This window comes from Anas acuta, chromosome 15 (genome assembly GCF_963932015.1).
Source record: "Anas acuta chromosome 15, bAnaAcu1.1, whole genome shotgun sequence".
Taxonomy (NCBI): domain Eukaryota; kingdom Metazoa; phylum Chordata; class Aves; order Anseriformes; family Anatidae; genus Anas; species Anas acuta.
Genome location: NC_088993.1, coordinates 15,009,779 through 15,028,918, shown reverse-complemented (window position 1 = coordinate 15,028,918; position 19,140 = coordinate 15,009,779). Strand labels below are relative to the sequence as shown.

Below are 19,140 nucleotides of genomic sequence, written 5' to 3'. Positions count from 1 at the left end.
GGGGGGCCATTGTTTGTTTTTCCAGGACAAACACAACCAAGTTCCTCTCTTGTACGGGGTTAGAAACAAGATAAATAATCCTCACTTAGAGAACGAATTCATCAGTATTGCCTGCGCAAGAGCGAAGGGAAACTGCTTACCACGCTGAACGTTAACAGCCTCCCCTTCCCACTCGGAGAGGAAAGAAAAGCTTCTCTCCGAGAAGGAGTGACCTTCAGACCACACACACACCACAGCCTTTAGAGCAGCCCCTGAGCAAGTGGTGCCGGAGCAAGGGTGGGCAGCTTCTTTTCACTGCGGCTGTGACCCTGCTCAGCAGCTCAAGCTGCTGACTTTCTCCTTGAATCCTTGCACCCTGCCAAGGGAAGACATACTAGGATAGACAAGATGCGGTTCCAGCGCGTTTTCTTTGCTGATGCCGCCGTCCTCCAAATGTGTTACCCATCAGAGGCAGACGCAGCTGCAGGGAGGAGATCGTAACACACCTGAGATGAGTTGCGCAGGCTCTGCTGAAATTCGGGACTGCCTCAGCATGGTGAGAACCACCACTTCAACCTTGTGTCAGGACACCAGTATCTGCGTTAAATCTGTGATAACAAGAAGATATTACTGGAATTTTCATGTGGTTGCATTTACCAAAAGCCCCTTGAAAGGCCACGGCCGCAAGAACATATGGAAGATCTCCGGGTCCATGCTGTTGGGATGCTGCAGGAATGAGAACACAGCATTTCTGGGGTGCCTTTACGGGGCCCTCGGCATATTAGGTACTTGTATTGCAAAACACCGCATTCCTCAGCTCTGACAGAGCCTCTTTTATCTCAGCTGCAGATTCCTGAGTCGAAATCGCTGCCAGATGACTGTACACAGCGAGTTAATGGCCACAGAACCTGAGCGCCTCTTGCCTCAAGTCATTTATCCACAGCATCAGTGACGTTATCATGTTCAGCCCATATTTACTACAGCTACAAACTGATTCAGAGAAACCTGGAGTACAGGATTAATCATTTCTCTCGGGATGTTGAAAATGGATACCAGAACGGACTTCCAAATTAGGCATCTAAAAGTCCTGCATCTCCCAGGAGAGCCCCATTACATCTCCCCACTCGTTCTAATGGAATCTATACTATGTGAGCACGGCTTTGCCTCCCACCAGCCCTCCCTGCATAATTAGCCCCAGCTCAGGCTGCTGCTTTCCTTAATGGCTGGAGAACCACTTTCTTCAAGCTGCTGAGATGTACAGAGGAAATGTTTACTGCAAAGTGCAAGCCAACCACAGCCAGTGGGTCTGGGCCATGGTGGAGGGATACAGAAATGGCTTCTTCATTTTTTTTTTTAATTTTTTTTTTTTTGCCTCAGAAATAGAACTCACTAAAAATAGCAGTTCCTCAGGAACAAGACTGCCTGAAAATAGCTGTTTCTCAGGAGCAGGGCTGGCTGCTTCTGAAAGAAGTAGCTATTAATGTATAATTGTCCCTGAGGCTGGTTTCTGAGAAAATGCTGTACATACAGAGGGCTGTAACGAGATATGTTCACAGGCGGGAAACATAGGCACCCCTCTCTTGTCAGAGGTCCTGTAAACTCCAACAGCTCACATAAGTTCATTTGACTCACAGATCTTAGTCACAGATCCATCACAGCACTGGGAGGTATTTTCCTCCGTACTGGTTACAGCAGCGCTCTGGGCGGCTGTTACTATCTAGACCAGTGAATGACAAAACCTCCATCAGCTGTAATCAAACTACACTGGTTCTTCTCCCAGGACTTAGAAAGCTTTACAAGGTGGAGCCAGCGCTGTCTTTCCACACCAGGTCCAAGAACTTTGTGGACTTGCGGATTGTGCAACCTACTTCCAATTTTCTGCTCTTCTCGGCACTTCGTTTTTCCAAGCAGATGCTCCAGGGCAATAAATCTTCTGAAGAATGGTCCTACAGTTCTGCCACTATGGTTTTGCTTTATAATGAGAAAAGAGAACTTGCTTGTGAGATTCGTCGATTGGTTGGTTATTCCCTAAAATGTCTCACTCACCCCTCTCATCTCACCAGGAGTTCAACAGTTCATTTCTTCTGTCTTCTTTATCCTTCCTGGCAAAAGCACCTGATGCCTGGAAAGAGGCCATTCTTCTTCTCTTCTCTCCTTCACGAAAACTCTAGATGATGTAAAGAAATTATAAAAGATCTGGAACAGGTGAATTTTGCAAAGTAGCAGCTTTATGGAAGCAGCAGTGCAGATGAAGTACCAGGGACTTTGGCTGATTGTTCTCCTTGTTTCAGTCCTACACCAGTGCCAGAAACCTGTGTTTAGAACACAGTTGGGTCCCAAAGGCTGGGTAGGACTGGGCTGTGTTGTCACTGGATGGGAATATGTAGACTGCTTCTTCCAGGCTGTGTTGTAAGTGTTTCTTCAAGTAGTATCTCTCCTCTGTTCACTGCTGACATGACACTTTAACAGTCTGGTAACAGCAGAAACAGCCTTCAGAAGGAAGTGTGAGGCTGAAGATCTAGCCACCAAGTAGCCCAAGGCAGCTCTTTCAGCTCAAGAAATTTTTCTCCTGACTAAATTGCAGCAAAGTAAATGGCACTCTGCTCGCAATTACGTCAGGCTGCAATTTTCATTATGGAAACTACCTTTAGTTTTGGGGGGTAGGTTTACACTGCAGTGTGCAACAAAGACGGGCATTCCCAGACTTAATTTTAACCCAGTTTGCTTAGGAGGGAGCACCAGAGAAGCTGCAGCCGCGCTGATTTCACATCCCCACAGTTGTGGGAAACTTGTAAAACACAAACTACGTGGTGCCAGCATCCTGCTGCCTGACATGGCCAGGCAGAACCGGAGCAGGTACACATCCCCCTGCCACACAGCCGTGACATCTCACCACTCTGTGAACTGATCTCTCCCTTCCCTGTTGCTAAGTGGTATTGTTATATAATCCAAGCTGCATACACAAAAGGAAAAATCTATAATACATATAAATATATATACACATATTGGCCATGCCTTTTAATTTGTTAAAATTTTGGAAAATGCCTTGGGACCCTCAAACCAAATAGCCCATGAAAGACAGACTGCTTGGCATCGTTTCTGCTTGGTAGCAGCAGGGCGAGGATTTTTTGCAGCTCAGATCGGTTTGATTAAACAAGCATTTTGTTGCAGCCGTCATAGAGCGCTCATTAAAAAATACTCTACATTTGTATAGCATTTATCATCCAAGAATCTCATCATGTTTTACACAATGTAATTAATTAAACTTTACAGCTCCCCTTGGAGAGGGATAAGGAAAAGGAGAGTTGCTTTAATCCATCACTGTAAGGCAGCAGACACTGGGTTAGAGGGAAGCAGCTGTTCAACAGCACGCAGCAGCTCCAGGACAAGAAGAGAAGACTCCAGGCAAAGTCACCCAGGGAATGCACTGCACACCTTGTGTTTGCCTGAATTGTGTGCTTCCACTGCAGCTTAAATCCCAGCTCCTGCAGAAAAGAGCGATCCCCCCCAGACCTCAGGTTTACAGCTGAGACACCTGCAGCACGGCACGCCTTGTCTCTGCAAGAAGTATGCCACCTATTGAATCCCCAGCACTGCTAAAAAAAAATTAAAAAATTAAAAAAAAGGGCAGCACAACCCTGGCCAGGACCGAGGGAGGCAGAAGACATAAAGCCACGCAGCCACAAACTGCCTCTCGCAGTGCTGGAATGCTGTGCAAGCTGCTGCTTAAAGGGGAGGCAGGGTAAAGTCCCCTTAATCCCTCGCTTACTTCCCTCTCCCCTCCCCACCAGTAAATCCACACCTGTTAAAGGTCACCCTGAAATGAAATATATTCAGGCGCTGCCTGCTCCAGCTTGGCTCCCCGTCCCTGCCACTCGCAGCCCCCCCCCCAGGTTGGGGACGGGGGTGCCCTCGTGACCTGCTTGAATGTCAGAGTCGCAGGGCTGAAATCCCACCCAACTCTTAGCTGATCTTTGGAGAGGAATCTCTTCCTCACCCTGGCTTTAAGCTCCTTTCTCGCCGAGCGTATGGGATAACAGGCCCACTGGGCAAGCCCGATTAGACAGATCGGTTGGGCCACTTCCACCACCTTGCAAAAAGCTGGAATCTGAGCCGGTGCAAGTCGGGAAAGGGGTGCAAGGCGTCGCTCGTTTGGGAGCAAAGTATGACAACAAAAACACAGAGATATGTGTGGGGAGAGAATAGTGAAAAGAAAGACATGTGCATCCACTCTGCACCCCAGAGCAGCACTGAGAAAAGCGGGAGCAGGTAGGCAAGTATCTTACCACCTCACCAACTAACAAACACAGCCGTGAGTCCTGTAATGGTGACTGCACCCTCTTTATTGGAGATTTATTGGAGAAAGAAGCCTGGTCTAACTCTCCAGATGTGCAAGCAGCAGACTGAAAGGCCTGGGATTTTAATATGCAGTGCTGGGGCTCGCCCATTGCAACCCCACAAACCTCCTGATTTCTTAGTGTCTTCTCAGAAGATGCTTGGCTCTCTCACTGAGCTTCTTCCAAGATGCAAGCCAGCATCTTGAAAGAAAGAAAAAAAGGAAAAGTACACGGATTGTGCTGGAGGAAGTGATGGTGGATTCAAAGATGGTAGCAAGGTGATTTTTTTAAGCCTCTCTCACGTTATTTAATTGGTCTCCAAATCTTTCCCAGAAAATATGAGGCCTGTTCATACAGCTCTGCTTCTGGGCCATTCACCTGTAGCCCAAAATGGGCACTTTAGTAAGCTGAGGTTCATCACGCATGGTGGTCATGAATGCAGCTCTGCTTGCACAGATGGGATGTGTTCTTTGGGACTGATACCACCATGGTTCTCCCAGTGGGTACACCTCCATGGTGCTCCCAGTGGGTACACCTCTTTCCTCTTTTCAGCATGAAGAGACTGATTTTCACTGGTCCTTGGTTTTATTTTCATGTTTGTGTACGGGAAGCAGGCAGCCTCAGATACAGCTGTCGCTGCAGCAGATTTATCTTAGTGAGAATTCCTGCTTTGGCTTTGCAAGTGTTTTAATTAACGTAAATTATTTTACTACACTTTACTACTGATAGCATGTAATTATCTCCCCACAGGTATAAATTTAGCTAACCAGACGGCTGATCAAAGACCTACAAAACTAGGTACTTCTGTAACTGACACCAGATACAAGCGAAGGCTAGAAAGACAGGACCAAAGGGGGGAGGAGGAACCCCCTCCCCAGTTCCAAACTCAGGGCTTAAATTTCCCCATTTAAAAAGATAACATTAACTTACACATCTTCTCAGAGAAGCATGAAGATGCATTGATACTTAAGTGCTGTGAAGGAGAAAAGAGCTATGTGCATGTGGAACTGTTAATTATTGGTAAGCAATCTCCTTTGCAAAGTGTTTTGAGGTTGACTATGGAAAATGGCTCTGTAATAACACAGAGCAAGCAATCCGCTTACAGTCATAGGTTAATTCTCTCAACTGCTTTTGCTGGGTCAATCCCTAGGTATTATTATCTGTGCAAGGGAATTCGTTTTCCTGAGGAAGTCTGGCCATGGAAGAGATTCCAAACTCCACACCCATTTCTCATCCTATTCATCTCAGCAGCCTGCTTTCCACTGCAAGCACATTTTTAGATGAATGAGGTTGAGACCTATGCAGAGCAGCTGTACCAAACATCAAACTGCTCATACAATTCAAAAATAACAGGTTGGATCAGGCTACCTGAGATGCCTGTACTTTTTCTCCAAATTACCAGTTAATAAAACATGCATCTCTCCCTTGAGCTTCTGCAAGTGCTTGTAGCCCGTGATTTCTTTTTCTCTTTGGTGGCTGCAGCCGCCTAACCTGTGCGAGTGGGAAGACACCAGATGGAAATAAATGTTTAGGAGCCAAGAGGCATCCTATGCCAAACCGCATGTTTCAGAACTTTATCTGTCCACTTGTGTAGGTTTGATCCTTTATTAAAAGCACTGGGTGCTTTGTCATCAGTTTGAGTGGGCGTAGGATCAGTTAGGTAAATCCTCGTCTCTTGACCTTCCTGAAGGCCACTCTGTGCTACTTTATACACCTATGGATAGTGTCTGCATGTTACTATAACATCACTGACCACCAGTCCCAGGTGAGACCCTGAATTTTCAAAGGGTGGCACACAATGAAATTATGATTCCAGCCTCTAAGATCTTACATTCCAAGGGAGGTTGTGTTATGCTTTTTGTTTCTCTTTTTTTTGGAACTTTAATGAAGAGTGTTACTTAACTTTTCAGCCCATAACTGAATCTTTGGAATGGAAGAGGCAATCTTATGTGTTATGTTTGCCACTGGAAAAAGGAAGAGTCTTTCATATTTATTGACGTCCTTTGCAAAATACTTTTTTTTTTTTTTTTTTTTTTTTTTTTCTGAATGACGTACTCCCTATTATTTCCATGCCATTACTTATAAATTTCACAGCATTTTCTGGAGGGGTCTTCAGCAAGATGAAAAACCTCAGGGCAACAGTCCATTAGGCTTTTATTTTTATAGGTTGGGTTAAACCTTCTTGAAACTGGTATATTTAACTGCATTCTTTATTTAGGGTAGCTGAAGGAGACATTAAGTCTGTATTTCCACCCACAATGCAAGATTGCTCAAGTACCTGAAGGCTCTGAGGGGACAGTTCTCGGGTAGGATGTTAAAAGGAAAGAAGGTTTTGTGTGGATGGGCAATATGGTTCAGGTGGAGGAGGAGACAGAAAGAGCATGCTGAAACAGTCAGGGAACGGAAACTCCAAACAGCCTGAATAATCACTGATACAAAACCTGGACTGAATACAAGAAACAGAGGGCTACGGGGTCACGATACTGCCTGGAACAGGTGTGGAGCTATAAGCAAGGAAACTAGCTCTCAACTGTGTGATTTCTTCTGTGTTCAGGAAAGGAGTGCCATGGGCATTCTTGTAAGTAAACAGAAATACATCAGAAATACCTTTCTTCATCACCTCGCCTCCTCCAATCTGGATCAACCAACAATACCTTGAATTTTGGCCAGGAGCACAGGTCAAAGGGAGGAAACATGCTGCAAAACCTCCCACACATCTGTACCATTTAACTCTTACTGCTTGGTTTGGGATTAAAATGGCCTAAAGAGAAGGACTTGTCTCCCTTAGTTGACCAAAGTGGGCAGTTCAGGCCCACTGAGTTTTAGGACACTGCTGTCCCTAATTGCTTTGGAGTTGTATCCTTTTTATAGACTTCCATTCCTACCATACCATCACACTTCCCCAGGCCTTGCTATAAGCAGTTTGAACAACTCTGTGTGCTCTTCTACTCTGCAGGGAACTCCTTAAAATGAAGCACCTGCCATTGGCTTTTTTCCTGTAGGTGAGTTAATCTGCCTTGCATGAGTAATCCTATTTACAACAATAGGTTGCCTTGCAAGAATGAGGGAAGCAAGTCTGAAGCATGCTTCTATGCAAGTACTGTAAAAAGGCCACACAGTAGTTCATGAGGGGACACTTCTGCAATAAAACTACAGTTACTGGTAAAGTGCAATAACAAAATAAAGAATAATTTAATAAAGGGATTTTTAACTCATTTAACAGCAACTAAATTCAGAACCCTCTCTTTAAGTGACCAGGCACACTGTATTCTCCTAATCCTACTTTCTGCTAATGAGTAAAAGAAAAATAGCAGGCAGTAATCTACTCCTCCTGATTCTATTTTTATGTCACGGGAGAGCATTATTCATGTAAATAAATCGATTTCAGTAAGATAAAGGATCAAAATACAAGCTGGACATCTAGACTGGCCTCGGAGTAGGATGCATAATAGAGTACCATCTATATAGAAACGACAGAGGTCCCATGCCACAACTCATTTAATACCAGGTAACACAAACCCTACAGATTAAATGCAAGAATCCCACAATGGCAGGAGGAATGCATGTGGAATCAGACTCTGTGACCTAAGGGAAGTAAAAGCTTCAAAGATCGGGAGCTCGGTGTTTATGTAGGAGCCCCGCAGGCCCCCTTCAGCATCCTTAATTTAGTCTTTATCATCTCTGATCCATTCTAACAGCCCCCAGCGGGACGGAGATTTAATATCTAGGAGGTTGACCCGCCAGACAGAGTGGTGGATGCCTGCTCCCCGTTTACTGCTGTATCACTTTGCTTTTCGGATCCAGCCCAACGAATGGCAAAACCCTAACGCTGTTTTATGAAGAAAGATGCGATTTGAGTAAAGCCTCTAGAGGTCAGGCCGGCTCGCAGCCTCCCTCAGCAGAGGCATTGTGCTGCGTGCCAGTGACACCTGCTGGAGCCCACCCCCGGCCGGCTCCTCAGGTGCCCCTCGGCCCCCAAGGGGGTCTGCGGGCACCAGAGCCCCCCCAAAAAAGGCAGAAGGTGGTGTGAAGGGGATCCTGGTGCCCCCTGCCCTCTGCGGGGAGGCAGGAGGTGGCTTCACCCACACAGCCTGGTGCTCGGCCACCTCCAGTGCTCCATTTCAGTGGGTCTCCTTCCATAGCGCCTCCCCTTTTGGTCTGTGACATCCCTCCAGGGGAAGAAGGACCCTTAATGGGTGCTGAAATGGGAGAGTGCAACCGCTGTGGCACCTAAACCGTTGTGTTTTCACCTAAAAGCTGTGGAAAATAGGGGCTGGGGTTCCTCCTCCACCTGACTACATGAGAGGGCTGCTTACCCCAGTGACCCCTCACAACCCACCCTGCAATGTATTGTCACAAAGAGGTTATATTTGTACGTGTGTGTGTATATATATTTGTATAAATGTACGTCATATATTTTAAATGTACGCCCAGGTGTGTGTTATCTATGAATAAACATGCACAGCACTAGGGCTGCAGCTCTGGGCCCCACACTGTCAGGCCTCAGCCCCGTGCCCGTGGCAAGCGAGGCTACCCCCGCAGCCCACACTGCTGGCCACGCTCCATCCCTCAGGAGGCAACACGGCGACTCGGCGACAACGGGCTCAGTCGCGACATGACACCCCCTGAGGGAGGCAGCGGGGGGGAGGGAGGGGCAGAGACACACCCAAGATGGCGGCACCCCCCCCCCGCTTCCCTCCCGACCTTCTTCCCGTGAGCCTCAGCGGCCCGTTCCCGCCTCTCCCCGCCTCAGCGACAAGATGGCGCCGGTGCCGGGTGAGTGCTGCGGGCCGCCAAGGTGACCGCGGCCCCCGCCCGGCTCCTCACCCCCTGACCCTGCCCTGTTTCTGTGTCTCTGTCTCTGTCCCGCAGTGCCCCTCAAGGACATGAAGCTGATGGACGTGAAGCTGGGCCAGCTGCCCACCTGGCTGGCCATGAGGGACTTCACCCCCGGAGGCATCGGGGGGGCCCTGCGCAGAGGTAAGGGGGGATCCGGGGGGCCGCGGTGTGTATAAACGGTATTTGTGAGTGTATAAATATCATTTATGGGTGTATAAACGGCATTTTTGTCTGCATAAACGTTGCCTGCTGCTGCAGCAGATGTTTGCAGTGGCAGGCTGCAGGGTCTGCTTCACAGTTTTTGTGTTGTTGAACCCTCGCCTCACGCAGTGCCTCGTTTGGCCTTTGGTAAACCTGCTGCTCGCCTGGGCTGTGTGTGCCAGAGGTTTGTTTTCAGTGACCCTTCTTCTGTAAGGAGGAAATAAGGTCATCACATTCTCTGAAGATAAGTAGGGACACAGGGCTCCTATGGATCGTTTAGCAAAAATTTTGACCAATGCCTTTGCTATAGATGTAGATATATGCCCTTTAGGCAGACTTAAAAATACCAAATACAAGTATCTGTGTACTGCATATATAAGTATTAAAGTATCTATGTGCTGCATATATGTTAGTATTAAAGCATGAATTAATTCCTAAGCAGCTTGAGCTTGTAAAGTCATTATAATGTTTTGGGGAAAATGATAAATAGCTTTACATTAATTTTGCTTAACAAACACAGCAGTTGCCTTTTCTCTGACTTGATTCTGAGACCTTTGCATGTTTCATCAGAAACACTTTCCTGAAGGCCTGTGAATCCAGTGTGCTTCTTTCTGACACAGAAAAATACACAGCCCCTCTGGCTGCTATGAAAACCGCTTTTCTCCTACACAGGGTATGAGAGGTATTACAATAAATACATCAATGTGAGGAAAGGAGGCCTCGGTGGTATCAGTATGGTGCTTGCTGGATACGTTGTCATCAGCTACATGTGGAGCTACAGTCACATCAGTAAGTAAACGCTGTACAGCTGAGTGTGCACAGGGCAGCTTGGAGGTTGCTTGTGGCAATTAAAACAGCAAACCTGTTAGTGCTTTTAGAAATTAAGTGAAAGACTGTGCTAACCATTGCCACTTCAGTCTGAGACTGTCTGTGGGCAGGCAAAGCTTGTTTAGCTCTAGAGCACCTGAATAACTTTTAATAGATTATCAAATAGCCAGTATTTTCATGTGATGAAGCAAGTGTAAATCTTGTTGCCTGTCTGACCTAATGGTGCTTAGAAACTGCACTTAAATTTCTTCTAGAGTGCTTTCTTTCCTGTAGCTTCAGTATTATTTTTCTTGTGACTTCAGTAAAATTGACTTGTTTTACATTGATACAGAGCACGACCGTCGCAGGAAGTATCACTGAGGCATGAATTTCAGAAAGTGAAGGTGCAGTTCCTGACTAGACTTGGCTACTGGAACAGTTACCCGACAGGAGACATCAGAACTGTTTATAACAAACTCTGTACTATTATGACCAATAATAAAGTGCGTACACTTTACACCCACTGAGCTGAGACTCTCCTAACTCGCTTGTTAATTGTACTGCGTGGGTTTGTCTTCTCAGCTTTACGTCCCTCGAGAAGTTCAGAGATGGCTGGAAAATGGTCGGTCTGCTATCTAGGCTGCAATACGAACTGGGGAAATTACTACAGCTGATTGATATTGATTCATCTTTAACTATGTGATAAGAAACAATCCAATGCTCTTCTAATGACCTAAGTGTTACTGATTGGACAGCAAGCTAAAAGGTTATATTTTAATTTGAAAGAAGAATAGCTGGGCTTTAAGTTTTCTTGTGGCAGATAATTTCTGATTCACAGTCTGGCTGTCACTTGGGACTGGAGGTATTAGAACAATTTTTCCACTGCAGAGCACTTTCTGAGATCAGTTTTAGCTTTGTTACCTCTGTTAGCCTATCAAAACTCCAGCTACTTTCCTTACTAAGCAAAGCTGGAAGGTTATTCTGAGTGGGTATAAGCCTCAAAGACCACTAATATAATGAAAGTCCGTGAAAAAAGGGAAAATCTTTGCTTATTGACTTAAAGGCAGGGATGAGAGTACGTGTACAAATGCAAGTTAGAGGAGCAGCTGTGTATTTGTCCTTCAGCTTCCTCGTGCACTTCAAGCGAGGGCATCCGAGTGCCACAGCACTACCTGCTGAAGCTTGTGACCAGCTGGGCGTTGCAGGTACGACCTGCAGTGTGCTTCTGTCAATAGGAGTAAGAATGAAAACCACTTGTTACGGGATACAAAGAATCTCTTGAGCTTTATCAGTAACAGGAAGGCTTTCAGTTTCCAAAAACAGCAGTTCAAGGAGCGAAGACCTTAAACTTCTGGCCTAGATGGGAAAGGGAGCTAGACACTGAAGGGTTTGTTCCTTTTCATACATACAGGTAACACATCTCAGTGTGGCTACTACTCAGCATCTGGGGGCACAAGGTGTTATAAAAACTGTTTAATGGTCTGTCATACCATAGTCACTTAGTCTTGAAACTTGTATTTGGACTGACGTAATATCCACAATAAAACAACAGCTGTCATTCAAACCAACATAGGCTCTGGTCACCTCTCTTATATAATCATGTTACTCTGTTTAAAAAAAAAAATCATAGCTTTTTCCATCAGTACATTTCAATAAAAACAAAGTATAAAGGCAGCCAGCAAATAAGAGAGGGGTTAGACTCAATAAGGCTCACGTTGTAGGTGCAAGGTTTTTTTTTTTTTGTTTTTTTTTTTTTAATTCACATTTTGTCATTGGCCCTTTTGAAATACTCTCACAAAATGAATGGGTTTTGGCTTGGAGTTTCTCAGAAGAATGTTCTACCACTTCTAGATGCAGTGTTCCATAAAAATATAGAGCTCCACTTCTTGGGTCTTCTCTTGGCTATGGAAATACCTGCTCAGTGTGAGCTGAAGGGCAGGTGCTGAGAAAAGGCTCCCCTATTCCTACACTTTAAGCTGTGTTCATTTCCTACCTGCTTTGCAAATGGAAAATGAGCACAGATGTGAGTTTCCTAAAATATTGCTCCTCATTGTCTGGCTAACCAAAAGAAATGCCAATTTATTATCCCCCAATTTGTTTTCACCCAGAAGATTAATTTCTAACCTCCAGTATAGCAAGAAACATAGAAACAAAGTTAAGTGGACGAGAGTTTTGCAGCCTGGTGTGTGAGGCCTTAAGTCAGCCACCAGGACAGGTTTATCGGAATCTAGGAACACGACTTTGCTTTGTAAGAGCTACGGGACAGCACAATTCCTGCTTCCTCACTGAAGGGAAGGCATTTCAAGTATTAATTTTCCCAGTCAGTCTTCCTGCTTCCACAGGGAGGGCTGAAACGCTGCAGGTTCTCCAAAGAGAAGTGGCAGAAGGAAAACATTTTAAAGAAACACTGGAGTTAAGATGAGTTTACGTTGAACGCTGCACCGGTGAGGGGTTTGCATATCTATTTGCTTTTAGATCTACCTTTCAGCAGGGCTCAATGAAAGTAGACGGAGGCCAAAATCTATTTTAAAAAAGGTTAAAACATAAAAAAAGTTGTGGACAATTACAAAAATCTTGCTTAGCAGCAACCAGCCTCTGACCAGTTCTTTCCAGTAATGGCATTAAAAAAAACATCCTGATTAATAGTTCAAGAAATAGTGCTAGGCAGAAACCTTTTCTCAGTGTTAATAGCTCCCTTGCGCTCTTCTTTCTGCTCTTTCACTGTCCACTGAGAAAGGCCAGATGTCCTTTGGTGCATCTGTTGGCATAATGACCTTTTTCACCACACTAAAAAAAGAAAGAGAGAGGTAAGTTAGGACGGAGTTACAGCTTTTTCCTCCTGCTGCCTTTAATAATGTACCCAGCAACTGTTCAATTCAAAAACTTTATCCAGGTATGGAAGATGCAGGTTCAGAGGTGAAGCAAAACTTGGTGTCCCAAGGGTCACCACGACTTATGGGCTGCTCCCACTACTCAGAGCAAAAGCTGCTGCTGTGCTGCGATCAACCCAGCACCATGTTATTATAACACACTGCAAAGGAGATGGATCTCAAAGAGCACAGGGCTGTGACACACAAGGAGAATTTCAACGTTTGAGGCTTCCAAGACCACTCCACCTGATAAGCACTGTGACACAGATATACTGGGGGCTCTGCTAATCGGCTATCCCAGATTAGATTCATGACTCTGCACCTTAGGGCTACTCAAACACAGAGAGAAATGTCAGTATCTGATATTACAGCATTCTCCACATACGTAATTTATTTGCTTCCTTAAGTCCTAACTCTACGCTGCTCATTTACTGGAGATGAAGTACAGTAACGTAGCCTCGGGCAGAGATGTGACTTTTGAAACCTGCAGTTGCAAAAAACGGGTAAGGCAGGATGAAAATTCTCTGTGCTTTCTCACTCACTGTAACATTTTGCTAGTTCCAGTTATAGGAGCTCACGTCTCTGAGGCTGTCACTGTCACAAGATGCCTTCAGTGGTGTGGGTTTATGTTGTCAGCATTTACTAAAACTTTGTTTTGGAACTGAATAAACAGCTACTAAAGGTTTTCAGTGAAATGGATCCAGCTTCTTAAATACCCTTGTCTGGTCACAGTAACTTCTACCCAGACAAGCACATAAGACACAAAGTTGGCACACACAATGATGTAACTGTCAAAGATGATGGGAAAGAAAGGTGGTTGTTTTTTATGTTTTTTTGTTTGTTTGTTTGTTTTGTTTTGTTTTTTTACTCTTTTCTAGTGGCTAGGGTTGTGGCTTTTGGGGAAAAATGAGCTGAGATGGAAACCCGATTGTGTCAAACTATTTCCCATGATCCTGAATGAGAAACCAAGGTGAACAGTTTATTTTTTGGTTTGACAATGAGGGCTTGCTGAAATTACAGCTGAAATACTGAACAGTCTGAAACAGAATAGAAATTTCTGTTCATATCTGAAATTGAAATATTCAATTTCTGTTACTCACAAGGACCTTCCACAACAAAGTCATTCCCCAGTCTCTGGGTATAAGCAAATTAACTTGGCAGATAAAACTAATATTAATCCTTATTTTGAAGCGTGCAGTGTGACAGTATCCTTTAACCATCATTGTGGTAGGAATCCTGTTTATTAGCAGACAAACTTAAGTATGTCCTCCAACAGTCTTAACTGCTCACTGCAAGCCCCTGAGCTGGCAAACCAGCAGTATCTAGGTTTAGGAACTCAATAATAATTCCCACAGCTATATCCACTCGCTAAAAGTGCAATGTTTAATGAGCAGGGCACGTTTCACTGTGAAAAACCCTTTGCAGGACCAACACCACAGCCACACTAGTCCATTTCTTTGCCTGTGACAAGCAACCAGCAGCAAAGCAGCATGAGGCAGTCCAGATGAATTACCTTGTAACAGGTTACTTGCTCCAACGGCCGGGGTCCTCTGTTCCCAGTGTTATTATTTTGAGACTGCATGACTCCGATGACTTGGGGCGTCCTCTGTTGGTTGGGAGAAGAGTTCTGACTCGTTAAGTGCATCAGGCATGATGACCTTTACGGTTGTTATTTTGTTAAGAAGAAAAAAAGAACACCCCACATATCGAATGATCAATTTTCTTCCAAATCTATGTGTGGGTGATCTGCCAGCTGGAGCACCAGAGAGAAGAAATCAAAAACTGAGGCTTACAAAGCCCAGCAATCCTGCTTTTTCTCTGAAAAGCAAATTTAGAGTTGGTTTAGGCTGCTAAAATATCATTGCCATCACCGAGAGATGTCATGAAGATTCCAAAAACTGGCAGATTGCTGCACAACCACGTATGATGTGCTTCTAGGTAATGCAGGAGTGTTCTGTGACTAGATTTTCATGTAAAGCTGGAGCAACCTTCATGACTACAATGGCACGCAGGGCTGCTAGCTGCTTAATTCTTGTGTAGCACTTCCCCTCCTTCCAGGCAGCCCCCTAGGTAACAGAACTGCCACTGCTGGCCTCTGAGCTGAAGAATTGTAACAATGACTGAGAAAGTTGGCCAAGTTGAGGGGAGAAACAGAACAAAGCAAAACGCCATGCTCCCAGGACAAAAGCAGCAGCAATGATCAGATGGCAGACATGAGAGGGCTGGGAGGAAGGTAGAGAAGGGGCAGTGCTTCATGGTTCATTAGGATTTTTCTCTAAGTCCTTATTAAGAAAAGTATATCACACACATAAATAAAATAGGAGAGGTTTTCCCTCATTTAGTGAGCATTTCTCTATGTTTTTCCAGGCAAATCAGATCCAAGAGTCCAGGTATCCTGTTTTGACATTAGAGACTATTACCTCTTCTAAAGCACTGTGGGGAATGCTTTGGGGGTGGGTATGAAGGGGAGGCAGGGAAATTGTGTACCTTTTGCTGTGTTTGTGTCGGCTGAGGCAGTGGTGGTTGTTCTGTGGTTCCCATAGGCAGTTCAAACCGAGGGCTGGTTTAGACCAAAACAAAAAGATCGATTCTCAAATCATATGCCAACATTTTACCATCAGCTCAAAAAACACCGAAAAAGAAAACAAACATTCAGCTAATTAACTTAGGTTCATGGGAAACAGGCCTCCCCTCCCCACTTCTCTTCACATTTTGATGCTCAGTACTTATGCATGCTAAAATGCTAAACCAGTACGCAGCATCTCCCTCTAGCTGTGAAGTCTTTTGGAACCTAAACCCATGCAATCTCACTGCACTGATGGCATCCAAGCACCACTCCAGAGGCCTACTGGTAACAAACTCCCTGAGGAGCCCCAGCCCCATACCCTCCAAGTGAAAACACAACAAACTAAATGTTGGCCAACTTTCCAAACCCATTGGGAAGCACTAGAGCACCCTCATTTGACATATATCAGATCACGGAGGAAACGAGATTACAGGACAAGCCTGGAAACATACTCACTGCATGAATTTACAGGTAGGTCCCTCTGGACAGAATCCTACTAGGTAATTCACACAAATGACTCTTCGAGTGTGTCGGTGTCTGCAGAGGGGACCTGCAACACAAAGCTCCATGGGTCACGTATCATAAATGCGCACAGCAGCACTCACTAGCAGCAGGTACACAAGCAGATCATGCCAAGGAAGAATGACAGCACCCTACCCTTGATTTACAGCCAGAGAAGCAGCAACTACACAACATACATACCATGTTTACAGAAGCCTCTGTCATACCAGGGACAGTCTTTGATCTTAGATTCCGGGTCGATGTGCAAGAATGGGCATTCTTTGTTACTGCATTCCCCTGTACCAAAGGCAAACACACTTCTTAGTCAATTGTACGAGTTCAAGATCAAACTGCTCCTAAACCATTACCTGGATCGTGTAGCTCCCACAAAGCTGTTACCAACATTTACACGTTCAGGCACAACAGTCTTACTGCCTGCCTTAACCTAGGGGATGAACACCAAGAACTCACCCCCAGTGAGCCAAGTTCTACCAGGCTGGATTGTTTATGTGTGCTTTTAAAAACAATGCTGAAACTGAATTTGAAAGAGCAGTCATAACAAAAACCAAACATATAGTGCACCAAAAGTGTGGAGAAACTACAAATTGCGCACTAACCTCACAATCCAAGGAAACCTACAAGACTGTAAGTTTCTGACAGCAAGTTGCCTCATTATGTCCAGATCTCCAGAGCTGGAAAGCAAGTGCATAAAAGTTTTGCACCCCCATTCCCTCTGCTGCTCATCAACTCCCCAAAACAAGAGTCATGCAAAGACCACCTGCTCAGCCTACTCAACTCATAACCAAAACAGAAAATAAAGAACAACACCCAGAAACAACTTTGAACTTCCCCCCTCTTCCCCCAAGGGACAAGCTCTTGAGAGAGAAGACATCTACAACGCATGGCAGACTTAGGGGCATGAGATGAAGCGCTAACCAGATCTGAAAAGCTCCAGCCTAACAGTATCAGCAAACTCAGAAGAACTGCAATGTTCTGAAGACAGTACAAAAAGGATGTACCAGGATCCTCTTCATCAGACTCCCACGCTTGCAAGGAATGCTAAGTAGGAGCTACAATGCCCCTTACCAAATTTGGAGTAGAAGTAACACTCAGGCATCTTGGTCATGTCGTACTCGTGCAGAAACTCGCACTGGTCTCCCTTTTTGCACAGTCCTCGTAGCCAGTGTTTGCAAACAACTGTCTTTTCCCCACTGATGTGTCTGAATGGGCACATGCCTCCTGCAGAAGGATGGGGTGAGCAGAAGGAAAAAGAACAATTAAGATCTGCAGCATGAGCAGGCACACAGCAGCAACAACTCTTCCCTCGCCTCTGCAAGAGGGGCTTCAGAAGACTTTGCTTTTGTTTATGACTTTAGCATTTAATGGCAATGACAAAACAGGGACTTGCAGATAAGTCCTATTTTACCCTCTAATGAAGTGAGCAGTGTAGTGTCCAGCTCTTAAAGCTGGCAATCACAACCCACAGCTAATACAGACACAACCACACAGGCCTGCTTGTGGTAAATTCAAGCCTTCCCTTACTGGTAGATTTTCTCATTCATCTCCCAATTCCCACCCCCTCTCCCCCCCAAAAAAAACAACAACAACAACACCCAAACTCCAAAATAAACAAACTATCACTTCGCAGTTACTGGAGTTAATCCAGTATCCTTCGTTTTTATGCTCAATCTTTGTTACCTGGTGCTAGCAAATCTAATTTTCTTATCCTTCATATGTGTTTAACAATAATGGACAGACTACTTGCCTTTTCCACAGGCCGCTTTTAAAAAAAATTCACAGACAGCTGCACCTGATTCTGTGGAGAGAACAAAGAAACATAATTAATGGCAACGAACTTTCGTAGCAACTTTCAAAACATTTCCTTTCCCAAGAAGCAGTCTGGTCCTCAAATACAAAAGAAAAGCAACATTTTGGTTTGGTGAATTTATTCTCCTTTATGAATGCCTTGTTAAGGTCTGGCCTTCACAAATATCTCTGCTCTTGGTAAATACACAGCAGGAGAACTTGTGTTAGGTTGGTGGTGTATGTTTGGACTTTCAGAGATTTAGGTTTTGCCTCTGCTGTTTAGTCAGTCACTGCAGTGAAACTTGTGTTCACAGTCCTTACAACTACTGCCTTGTGTTCTTTGCCCAGAACGGCCTGAAACAATCATCAGGGTGTCATCCCTTGCTGATCACAACAGGAATCACAGCATTTAAGAGAATTAAAACACAGGAGTATTAGCCTAGTCAGAAATCTTCAACAAACGTCTGAGTCTCCCTCGGCTGCTTGTGGCAGGCTATCAGGCTGCAGGACAGCCTTGTGAGACCAGGCCACGAATGCACCTCGAGATGAAGCTTCCCTGCCACCAAAACACCTCAGCTACCTGAAGGGAATGAAACAGAGGGTGCAGAAAAGTCATCTTTATTCATGTTAAAGCCTGAATTTCCGTTTTCTAGGCCGGTGCGGTACAAATTAAGGCTTTCAGCGGGGAGAATGGGAAAAAGAGGTGGTGTGAGACAAAATGTGGCCTCACAGAGAAATCTGGGGGGAGAGGGCTGAGAGAGGGGGAAGGGAAGGGAAGGGAAGGGAAGGGAAGGGAAGGGAAGGGAAGGGAAGGGAAGGGAAGGGAAGGGAAGGGAAGGGAAGGGAAGGGAAGGGAAGGGAAGGGAAGGGAAGGGAAGCCCCCCCGAGCCCCCACGCACTGTCCATGCCGGGAAAAGGCAGCGGCTGCGCCCCCAGCTGCTGCTCGACGGCCAGCTCCAGGTCGAACTTGATGTGGTCCACGCTGGCGATGAGCTCCTGCATGGTGGCAGCCGGGGGGCGACGGCAACGGGAAGGAAGGGGGGGAATGGTGGGGGCCGGCTGCGGCCAGGCCCGGCCCGGCCTGGCCCGGCCCAGCCTGCTCCGCTTCGGCAGCGCCTCGGCTGTCGGGGAGGCGGCGGCAGCGCCGCTCCGCGCCGCGCCGCCCGCCTGGGGATGCCGGGAGCCGGCCTCTGACCCTCGCCTCACGGCACCGGGGCCGCCCCTTCCTCCTCCT

At 45.7% G+C, this 19,140-nt stretch overlaps 2 protein-coding genes across 2 annotated transcripts; one reads left to right on the top strand and one right to left on the bottom strand.

Annotated features, from left to right (window-relative positions):
- The first annotated feature begins 8,961 nt into the window (after positions 1 to 8,961).
- ATP5MF (ATP synthase membrane subunit f) lies at positions 8,962 to 10,690 on the top strand. The gene is made up of 4 exons (XM_068699643.1): positions 8,962 to 9,092; positions 9,189 to 9,296; positions 10,029 to 10,145; positions 10,516 to 10,690. Exons 1-4 carry the CDS (start codon positions 9,077 to 9,079, stop codon positions 10,542 to 10,544), a joined length of 270 nt encoding a protein of 89 aa, XP_068555744.1. The 5' UTR covers positions 8,962 to 9,076; the 3' UTR covers positions 10,545 to 10,690.
- A 194-nt stretch (positions 10,691 to 10,884) lies between these two features.
- CPSF4 (cleavage and polyadenylation specific factor 4) lies at positions 10,885 to 19,076 on the bottom strand. Its single transcript, XM_068699640.1, has 8 exons — positions 18,806 to 19,076; positions 17,866 to 17,916; positions 17,187 to 17,339; positions 16,302 to 16,397; positions 16,056 to 16,149; positions 15,521 to 15,593; positions 14,547 to 14,639; positions 10,885 to 12,950 (listed from the first exon to the last, which is right to left on the bottom strand). Exons 1-8 carry the CDS (start codon positions 18,906 to 18,908, stop codon positions 12,882 to 12,884), a joined length of 732 nt encoding a protein of 243 aa, XP_068555741.1. The 5' UTR covers positions 18,909 to 19,076; the 3' UTR covers positions 10,885 to 12,881.
- Between the last annotated feature and the right edge of the window lie 64 nt (positions 19,077 to 19,140).

Coding starts and splice junctions, on each gene's coding strand:
- ATP5MF (XM_068699643.1), top strand. Junction 9,297..10,028: donor CGGGGGGGCCCTGCGCAGAG/GTAAGGGGGGAT, acceptor TCTCCTACACAG/GGTATGAGAGGTATTACAAT. Junction 10,146..10,515: donor GTGGAGCTACAGTCACATCA/GTAAGTAAACGC, acceptor ACATTGATACAG/AGCACGACCGTCGCAGGAAG.
- CPSF4 (XM_068699640.1), bottom strand. CDS start 18,908: ATGCAGGAGCTCATCGCCAGCGTGGACCACATCAAGTTCGACCTGGAG. Junction 16,150..16,301: donor CAGAGGCTTCTGTAAACATG/GTATGTATGTTG, acceptor TTTGTGTTGCAG/GTCCCCTCTGCAGACACCGA. Junction 15,594..16,055: donor CCTACCTGTAAATTCATGCA/GTGAGTATGTTT, acceptor GGTCTAAACCAG/CCCTCGGTTTGAACTGCCTA.